Source organism: Drosophila obscura, unplaced genomic scaffold (assembly GCF_018151105.1).
Source record: "Drosophila obscura isolate BZ-5 IFL unplaced genomic scaffold, ASM1815110v1 contig_73, whole genome shotgun sequence".
NCBI lineage: Eukaryota > Metazoa > Arthropoda > Insecta > Diptera > Drosophilidae > Drosophila > Drosophila obscura.
Window position 1 is genome coordinate 8,209,864 of NW_024542865.1, and position 9,442 is coordinate 8,219,305.

Below are 9,442 nucleotides of genomic sequence, written 5' to 3' on the forward strand. Positions count from 1 at the left end.
ACGGGCGAAGCCGCCGCCTCGTTTGAATGTTTCGCTGTGGCAGCCGCAACATGTTGCGTGGGCGTCTTGGAACTCACCACTCGCAACTTGTGGCAGCAACATGCGGCAGGGTCCCCAAGAATTAGGCATGTGCTGGCGCTGGTGCAGGTGCTGCTGGGGTTCCTCTGACATTTGGTACATATGTATGTAAAAATCCAGTTCTGGGGGGGATCAGTGCAGGGGCAGCATGTTGCAACATTACAACATTAAAAGCGACTAATCCAGCAATGCCAATGGAGGGGTTTCTATGCCCAGTTCTCCATGATAATGTGGAATACTTATTTGCTAGTATTGCTGGGGCACATTGCGGGGGCATACTGTAGTACAGTGTCGCTGCATGGCCTGCATGACTACTCGCCAAAACTGCCGTTCAGATTTATATTACCCTCGCTGCTGCAAGGGTATCAAAATGATGCCAAATGCGGCAAAGTCGTTACACTCGCCTGCCTCCGCTTCGACCTCCGCCCCGCTCGATCAATCTCACTCTCACTCACTCACTCTCTCTCTCTCTGTCTCTCTCTCTGTCTCTCTTTGCCGCTTCGCCACTGCCGCTGCTGCTGCGCTGCCTGGTGAATCTTTATCAGCTGCGGCGGCGTCTGTGCCGTCTCGCTCACACAATTGGCGGCTGCGCCGACGTCGCGGCGATCCCCTCTTCGTTGGAGTTGCGAACGCCGGGCACAGCCGCATTCGCTTTTTTCGTGCTGGACGGTTCGGATGCCTTAGCTGGGGCTCTGCTTTTTTTTTATCGTTAAATATTTTTGTTTTCGTTTGTCACTTGCTGTGCACCAAATCAATTCGCTGGCCAGCCACACAACGCCACACAAGCGGACTAGGACAAACACGGCTGACACGCTGACACTCTGCCAAAAGCACAAGAAGAAGAGCAACTGCACTGCGCTTGCCTGACCCCCCGACGGCGGCCGGCAGAGATTCGTTGAACTCTCCTGCAGCACAGCAGCACAGCATCCCAGTGGACCGGACCGGACCCTCGAAGTGCAGCAAGCGTAGCAGCAGCAGCAGCAGCACCAGCAGCAGCAGCATCCCAGCATCCCAGTTCCCAAGAATCCAAGAATCCACACGCATCCACCATGTCGGACGGCATCGAGGTTGAGCAGATCGTGGAGAGCAAGCCGAGAAGGGTGAGTTGAGTACTTGTAATCATCCTTCAGGGCGCTATATTTTATATATATGAACAATACATACATACATGTACATATGCATGCATTTACATATGCATGTATGTATGCACATACATATGTGTATAAAATACTGTATACTGTATACAGAAAGTAATAAGTGCGGCAAAAGACAAGCAACCGAAAATTAAGAATTATAAAAGATTCGATGGGGAAACCGAGAGAGCAAAAGAAACGGGCCAACAGAATAGAGAGACAGCAGCAAGACAGAGAGACAGCAAGACAGAGATGGAAATGGAGATGTGGAGATGTGGAGATGTGGAGATGGGAGAGCGAATGAGTCTGAGAATGGGAGACGGCGATTGAGAAGAGGGACCAGCAAAAGGCTGGAGTTGGGCCCAGACCGATTGAGTATCTCTGTGTGTGTGTGTGTGTATCTCTTTTGCGTGTGTGTGTGCCGGAGCATGTTGGGTTTTAAAATAACTCTGACTTTGGCGGTGTGTCCACAAGAACCGGCCCGGGGCCCCATATCCCAGACCCCAGACCCCAGACCTGAGACCCGACCGACACAGGCACGAAGGAGAGAGACAAAAAAGCGAAAAGGCACACCGTGCCATGCCATGCATATATTCCACAGGCACAGTCAGTCGTCGGCGGCTCCTTATGCGGGGGCGGATGCAGCAGCCGCCGTTGGGGCGACGCATACGCATCTGACCCGCTCTATGCATATCGTTATTGCTGCCGTGCCGTGCCATGCCGTGCCGCAGACGCGCAAGTATCAAGTTCAAGTGCGAGTTGTTTCTGCTGCTGCTGCTGCTGCTGCTGCACTTGTTACAGTTACATTTGTACCCTGCCACTGCGCCGATTCATTCTACTTATATCAGAATCTTGTTGATGTGGTTTATGCGGCGGCTGGCTAGCCACAATGCCAGCAGTGTTCAACATTTCTCTGCTCTCGCGATAACGGTGTTTTTCAGCTGTCAAAATAACAGTAGCAGCGCAGCGCAGCGCAGCAGCTCTTGTGGTGTGAGTTCTTGTGTGCTGCCTGCATGTTCGTGTGTGTGTGTGTGTGTGTGTGTGTGTGTATGGGGGTGGGAGAGAAGTCATCCCCAGTGACAGTAGGCCCCTATTCTTTGTGCCCTTCAACCGATCGGATCGCACATCATGCACTTCAATTGTGTTATTCCTCCACTCTCCACTCTCCAATCTCCAACTCACTCGGCTAAACCTAATCTCTGGCGGAGACGAGCGACCATTTACGGTTATAGCGCTCACTCAATAAGTCCCAACAAAGCGCAACAATTGGGGGAATTGAAACAAATGCGTCAAAGCAACAGCGCAGCAGCGGAGCGGAGGGGTGAGCTGTCAGTAGCAATGCCAATAAATAATAAAGCACTCACATATGTACATAAATACATACATTATATGAGTATGTCTGTGCATATGTATGTACGCACAATGTCGTTAGCTTTTCAGCTGCATCACTGCCAACTTTGGGTTTGGGTTTGGCGTTGGCGTTGGCGGTGCTATCAATGTCAAGTGGTCGATTCAGCCGTAAAACGTATAATAAATATTGGAGCTTTCATTTGCAGCGATAGAAGGAGGAGTACAGAGAGCTAGAGAGAGAGAGAGAGAGAGAGAGAGGACATTCGAATAGTCTCAATCGGACATGCACGATCGTGTCTCTTTTCTCTTCGGGTTGCCTCGCCAGAGCGCTTCCTGGCATGCCAATTCTGGTCATACACTGCTCTCGCCACTCGAGTCATCGTCACCTTCGTGTGTGCAAGTGTGACTCACGCAACAGCAACAGCAACCAACAGCCGCCAGCAGAAACAGATTGCTCCTTTGTTTCATGAATGCACTGCTTGCATACATACACATGTACATGTGCGTGTGTGTGTACAAAATAAACCGAAAAACAGAAGAAATATTAAGGCGCAGAGAACAACGACAACAAACGCATTGAATCAGACACAGAAACAGCAGCGGACTTTAAAAAAAGAACAGCAGCAGCATCAACAGCAACGAGTGGCGGGCGGACGGGCGGTCGGCGGCGTATGCCCAGACCAGGCCAGAGGCAATGAACGCTTGGCCGCCACGCCGACTGCGCAGTCGAAGCGGCGCAAGTACGTCATGACAAATGCATCGCTGCGCCGCTGCCGTCTTAAAGCAGTTCGGTAAGCAATTTGTCACCAAATTGTTTTCTTTGTTTTTGCTTTTTTTGGCAGCGATCGAAAACCGATTCGCAGCCCAATCGGTTAGGCGGCGGTGAGCAATTTTCTAACGACCGCTGGAGAAGGGGAAACTTCCTGCTTCCTTCCACAAAAACGTTCTGCTGCTGCTGACTGGCTCAATCTCGACCCTTCTGGTGACTCATTGAACCTCTGGCAGTGTTGCTTTCATGAGTATTATGAGTTCATCTTATTCGAAATCCTTCGAATTCGTCACTTATCTGAAATTCGTTAGTCAGCAGCTGCCCCACACCCCCTGCTGCTGCCAGTCCCCACGAAGGATACTTGGAGACGCGTACAATCCGACCCAAAAAGAGAGATTAGTACACCGAGACAGTTAAAATGGGCATTGAAGTGGTTGGTTGGTTGTGGCTGTTGGAGCAAGGGGGAGGGGCTCGTAATCTCGTATTCAATTGGTTTTATGGGGGGGCGGAAACGTTTTGTTTGGTTTCATTTGCAAGGCTCTGAACGGTATATTGATACCCTGTTTACAAGGGTATTCTCCAACTGACTTTCCGTCTCAGTTTCGGTTTCATGGATTTCCCCACCATGCTTGGCTAGCTGCAATTACTGCTTAACTGCTCACTGCTTAACTGCTTACTGCTTATTGCTCTGCTTGCTTTTGTTTTTAGCCTTACTCAATATTACACATTGGTGATATATTGATAGATACATATGTACATACATACATAGTACACAAACAATAGATACAAATACAAAGTTAGTTGTCTGTACTATGTACATACATACTTATATGGCTCGTTATTACGTTTCTATCAGATATGGTTGCATGCCAAGCAGATGGCAAAACAAAACAAAAGCCAAAAATAATAACAAAAACGTAGCTTTCTTAATGGCAATGGGATTGGGAGTAAGTAGGAAATTGAACCAACAAATTCTGCATTTGATATACTCAGCTCCGCAGCCGTTCAGCGTGTCCAGTCCATTGCCAGATACTTACTGTAGATACAGGGATACATTGCCTCATATCTCATATCTCATACCTCTCGATGAAGTCATTCTCCTCTGCTGCTGCCTGCTGCTGTGATAAACAATAATCAATTATTAAAGTGCTACTGTTTATCGCTAAAACATGAACCAGTGCATGCCATTCAGGCGGCTCCGTTCAGGCTCTCTCCAGCGTAGGCCATTCTATTCCATTCCCCTACCCCATCCCCAGTACGTGCCCCGCCGCTCATCCCTTTCTTCAGCTATGGCCGTGTGTGGCTCTGTGACTAAGCGCCAACCCCCCAAAAAGTACTACAGATTTTTATGGCGTGTGAAATTGGAACAGGCGATCGTATCCACTGCCAGAGGCAGCATTGGAGGGAGGGAACTCCTCCAAGAAATTTCAGCTGTAAATCAATTCGAATTTTTAAAGTGTGTCGTTCTGCGTACTCTTATCAGTGCACAGACGTCAATTCCAGCCCCCCACCACTCCCTGCTGTGATAAGTACGATAAGGCCGCTTCATATCTGAGTGATCCACAGGCACAGGCACAGGCACAGACACGGCCACGCCCTGTTGAGCGGCGCAGTCGCAACCAGTCGCTGCCGCTGCCGTTGCCGTTGCCATTGCCAACTGCCGCATCGGATCTAATTTGTTTTGTTGTCACAGTGCTGTGCTATCAGAGATAATGTGGCCTGGCTATCGGGCTTATCAGCTGAGGATATGGCTAATTTTAGCCATTAACATTCATTCGCTTGTGCCTTGTGGGGGGCGAGGGTATCTCCCAATCACCCTTCAAGCTTTCCTTTTGGGAAGAACCAGTGTCTGTCCGCTTGTCTCTGTTTCTCTCTATTCTTCACTTACATTTGGGCCATTCTCTGATTTTAGGCACACAATTCGCATTTCGCATTCGCATTTCGCATTCACATTTCGCATCTTTTGACTAATTAATTCCACTCTCAGCCTCAGCCTCAGCCACAGCCACAGCAGAGACCGGGAGGGAGAGCGAGCAAAGAACGGCCGTCAGTCCAAGCTGTGGGGTCCAAGCACCGCAGCAAAGTTCTCATCGCGTTTGTCGTTTCGTTGTGAAAGTCGTCGCCTAAATCATTTTAGTATTTAATTGTTTGGTTTTTTTTTTGGTTTTTTCGTTTTATTTTCTTCTATATTTTCGGCAGACGTTGCCGTTGCTTCTGCTTTCTGTCCGGGGCGCACTCTCCTCCTAAATCGCTTTGCGCTTTTCTAATTGATTTTTCTCACACACACACAGAAGTCCGGTCATTGAACGCATTATGGAGCGCGTCTCCCATCTTTGTATCTCTATTTCTATGCGTTCTATGCCCCCTGTTCCTGCCTCCAGACCTGGCCTGCTGAGGCTGAGTCTCTCTGTTGCCAGCTCAATCTTTGTTCAATCAGCCGCAAAGATTCAAAGTTAGTTGACAAATCTTTGACCCGCTTTCTGATTGAAAATTAGAAAAAATTGTCACGCGCAAATTGCTTCCGATGCGATCAAGTGATCGGATCCATAAGCCCGAGAGAGCCCACCACAGCCAACAACACACAGTCACAGATACATCTGATAGATACATAGATAGATAGATAGATACAATAGTTCATTTATTTTTTGGTGCGCTAATCCGGGAAGAAGAGTTAAAGCCAGTGGCGTGTCTCAGTTTCGTCTTCCTGACACGGAATCCAATTCAATTCAATCCAATCGAAACGAAACGAATCGAAAGCGAAAGTACTGATGTCCGTCATGAGTATGTACTTGCCACTGGCTGAGTGGGCAAGTAAATTATTCAGATACACACACAGGCACACAGGCACACAGGCCCACACCATACATAGCACTCTTTATCGCTGGCACCCAGTGGCACGATAGTGGACTGCATGGAATGCATAAAGCAAAGGCAAAGCCAAAGCTAAAGCTAAAGCTAAAGCCAAAGCCAAAGCGTTGGCGGCAGCCAACTCCATCGCTCAACGATCTCTCAATGATGATTCATGAATACCTCAATAATCTTGCCTTGGCTTTTTTGCTTACAGATGCCCCTGGCAACGTCGCTGGACAAGGACGCCATTCGCGAGGCCTACGAGGACGTGCGCTCTGATCTCACAGACACAGAGTGGGCGGTCTTCAAATTCGATGGGCCACAGATAATCGTCCATGGCCGGGGCCAGTGCTTCGAAGAGTTCCGTCAGCAGTTCGGTGACTCGGAGCGCGCCTTCGGCTACATACGCATACAGATGGGCGATGAGATGTCCAAGCGCAAAAAGTTCATATTCCTCACGTGGATCGGCCAGGAGGTGGGCGTCATTCAGCGGGCCAAAATGTCCACGGACAAGGCCATCATCAAGGATGTCCTCAATGTGAGTACACACAGTACAATAGAGACCGAGACCCAGTGATAATATAATTCTTGCCCTTGCAGAACTTTGCCGTGGAGCTGCAGGCGGGCGTGGAGCCAGAGCTGGACATTGGCCTATTCCGCGAGGCGCTGAACCGTGCCGGTGGTGCCAACTATGGCACGGGCATCCGGGACAACTAGCACCGTCGCGCGCTCTGCACTTATCTCCCCCCCCCCCCCCCCTTCTTTTTTTTTTTTGTGTGCATCTCTTCAATGGCCTACCCAAACTGCTCCTCTTTCTACTTAATTATTATGAATTAATTGTATGCAATTTTAAATTTATGTAATATGTAAAGACAAGAACAAAAGAAAAAATAACACACGGATAACTAACACTCGACATGGGGTAGGGGTGCAGGGCATCGCTACCAGAAAGCAGCAGAGCGCAGAGTTGGTAGAAGGAACAGCCCAGAGGAAAGTCTCTACTGGGAATATTATTTGCAGTGGCTCCAATTTTGATTTTGCAACTGGTTATTGTTCGTCTAGCAACTTGTCTAGTTAAGTGTTTTATTTATTTTAACATACGCTGTGTGGATTGATGTGTTGATGAACTGATGAAGAAATCATTTGAAAGAGGTTTCGATTGAGGAGGATGCATGTGGCATAGCACGCGGAGTATATGAAAGATGTTTTGTCTTTAGTTTACTTTTTATCTAATTTACTAATGGCCGTTCTGTCCGCAGCAGCCGTTCAGCCCATCAGCCAATCAGCGGTCCCGGAAGAGCACAGAGTGCAGGGCATCAATGTCTACCTCGACGCCAGATGAGTTTGTGGTGACAGTACGTGAGCTGCAAGTGGGTTGGGTTGGGTTGGTTTGGGCAGGGGGTTAAATTAATACTCTGTATGGGTAATTAATGGCTTGGAGACTCACCTGGCTGAGTGGGCCGAGCGATTAGACGAGTGCGGATTGATCAGCACACAGTGCATCGGCTGGCCATCGAACTCGCGATGATGGTACGAGTCCACGGCTATTTCGGCGTGCTCCAGCGACTTGAAAATTACTTCGGCGGTGCCGGGACGCACCACATGGGCATCGTACATGGGTCCGATGTCGTTGAACAGCTCCCGAATGTCCGAAGTGGTCACATTCGAGTGTAGATTGCTCACCAGCAGGCGATAGCCCTTCTTGTTGTTCGCCATGCCAAGCGGCGGGGAGCGGCGTGCGGACATGGAGAGAACCATCGATGGAGACGCATTCGAGCTATTGGCCTGCCCCTTGTTCTCGTTGGCGTAGATGCCATGGGAGACGCGACGATCGGGCTCACCGCCGAACAGACGTGCCCGCAATGAGTCCGACAAATTGGAAGTGGCAGCCAGCTGTCGCCGACAGCGGTCAAAGAGCTGCTCACCCCCGTCCGTGCGGACAACGTGCGGTCCGTGCGGTGCCGGCAGCATGGGCCGCTCGATACGGTTGCGTGCCGTCTCGTATATGGAAAACGGATCGCTGGCAATGTTATTCTGCATGGGAGCCGTCGTCATCTCCACGTCCTCATCTCGGTTCACATGGAAGTTGGCATAGCTATAGCGAGACGGCTGCACATTGCTGTTGCTCCCCAGATGCACGGCGGTGTGGTGGACCTCCTCTGAAAAAGCAGCGTCAGCGTCAGAGAGCCAGAGCGAGCTAAAATAGACTTACCGTCCTCGAGATGCTGCATATTGTCGTGGTCCACATAGCCACGTGGTGCGAACGGTTTGGCCGAGGGATTCAGTCTGGAGTTGAAGGGTCCGGCAGCCGAAGCCGATGCCGAATTTCCCTTCTGATTATAATAGTCGCACATTTGGTGTATATTGCCAACCGGTCGATTCGACATGGTAACCATGCGCTGGCCAAACTGACCTATGTGCTCCTGTGCTCCGCCACGACTTCTACGATCCTCCGGCACGTATTTCACAGGCATTGGTACGCGGTGGTCCTTTGGTGGGAATTTCTTTCGGTCCATCATCAGGCGAGCCAGGCCTTGGCTCACAATGGCACCTTGGGGATCCTCCGCAGCGTATTCGACGGGCACTGGCCGTATCTGCTTCTTTCGCTCCATCAGCAGCTGGCGGGCATCAATGCCGGACTCGCGCATATTCTGGTTGAGGACATCGCGAGCATCGGTGATTTTCGCACGTGTCTTCTGTATGATCTTGTTGCGGGCATCATAGGTACGAGAAGCCGGTTGATCCGACGGCAGCCCCCCCACCATTCCTGTGCCCGCCTTGAAGGCTGGCTTGTTCACCAGCTTTCGTATCTTGTTGTTCCCATTTGGATTGCTGCACGGAACAGAGAGAGGCAGAGTAGGATAGATAGCATTTAATCGAACGCCATTTTTGCTGCTTTTTTTCTTTTCTTTTCTTTTACCGCTTCGCTTCGCTTTTTACACTTACAATTTCTTGTCGTTTGGTCGGCCGCCATGAGCGGGTCGCAATTGTCGCCGCTCGATGATCTCGTCCAGGCTCAGTGTACAGCAGTCCATCGTTTTATTGCCAGCCATATTATATGTAATTTGTATCGACAAGGGAACTACAAGATAATAAATACTTTGAAAATGTTGCAAAGTAAAGTAAAATATTGCAAGCGGGGTGTGTAAGTGCTGGAAAATGAGCAAAAACGAAATGTGACCATACCTCACGAGGAATTGAAGTCGCACTCATCGCACTCAAGTATCGCCATTTCTTGTGCATCGATAACATCCGAGTAGTA

At 49.7% G+C, this 9,442-nt stretch overlaps 2 protein-coding genes across 2 annotated transcripts; one reads left to right on the forward strand and one right to left on the reverse strand.

The window, feature by feature from the left end:
* The first annotated feature begins 1,043 nt into the window (after positions 1 to 1,043).
* On the forward strand, positions 1,044 to 7,069 carry LOC111082316 (coactosin-like protein). Its single transcript, XM_022378509.2, has 3 exons — positions 1,044 to 1,178; positions 6,395 to 6,718; positions 6,781 to 7,069. The coding sequence occupies exons 1-3, from the start codon at positions 1,128 to 1,130 to the stop codon at positions 6,895 to 6,897; spliced, it is 492 nt and encodes a 163-aa protein (XP_022234201.1). The 5' UTR covers positions 1,044 to 1,127; the 3' UTR covers positions 6,898 to 7,069.
* A 57-nt stretch (positions 7,070 to 7,126) lies between these two features.
* LOC111082313 lies at positions 7,127 to 9,349 on the reverse strand. The gene is made up of 4 exons (XM_022378506.2): positions 9,127 to 9,349; positions 8,393 to 9,012; positions 7,628 to 8,339; positions 7,127 to 7,544 (listed from the first exon to the last, which is right to left on the reverse strand). The coding sequence occupies exons 1-4, from the start codon at positions 9,231 to 9,233 to the stop codon at positions 7,463 to 7,465; spliced, it is 1,521 nt and encodes a 506-aa protein (XP_022234198.2). The 5' UTR covers positions 9,234 to 9,349; the 3' UTR covers positions 7,127 to 7,462.
* Between the last annotated feature and the right edge of the window lie 93 nt (positions 9,350 to 9,442).

What these genes read in the sequence shown, in the direction of transcription:
- LOC111082316 (XM_022378509.2), top strand. Translation starts at nt 1,128, where the DNA reads ATGTCGGACGGCATCGAGGTTGAGCAGATCGTGGAGAGCAAGCCGAGA. An exon ending in TGGAGAGCAAGCCGAGAAGG is followed by an intron (nt 1,179 to 6,394) that starts GTGAGTTGAGTA and finishes TTTTGCTTACAG; the next exon opens with ATGCCCCTGGCAACGTCGCT. An exon ending in TCATCAAGGATGTCCTCAAT is followed by an intron (nt 6,719 to 6,780) that starts GTGAGTACACAC and finishes TTGCCCTTGCAG; the next exon opens with AACTTTGCCGTGGAGCTGCA.
- LOC111082313 (XM_022378506.2), bottom strand. Translation starts at nt 9,233, where the DNA reads ATGGCTGGCAATAAAACGATGGACTGCTGTACACTGAGCCTGGACGAG. An exon ending in TATGCAGCATCTCGAGGACG is followed by an intron (nt 8,340 to 8,392) that starts GTAAGTCTATTT and finishes CTGCTTTTTCAG; the next exon opens with AGGAGGTCCACCACACCGCC. An exon ending in CGCTCGGCCCACTCAGCCAG is followed by an intron (nt 7,545 to 7,627) that starts GTGAGTCTCCAA and finishes ACCCACTTGCAG; the next exon opens with CTCACGTACTGTCACCACAA.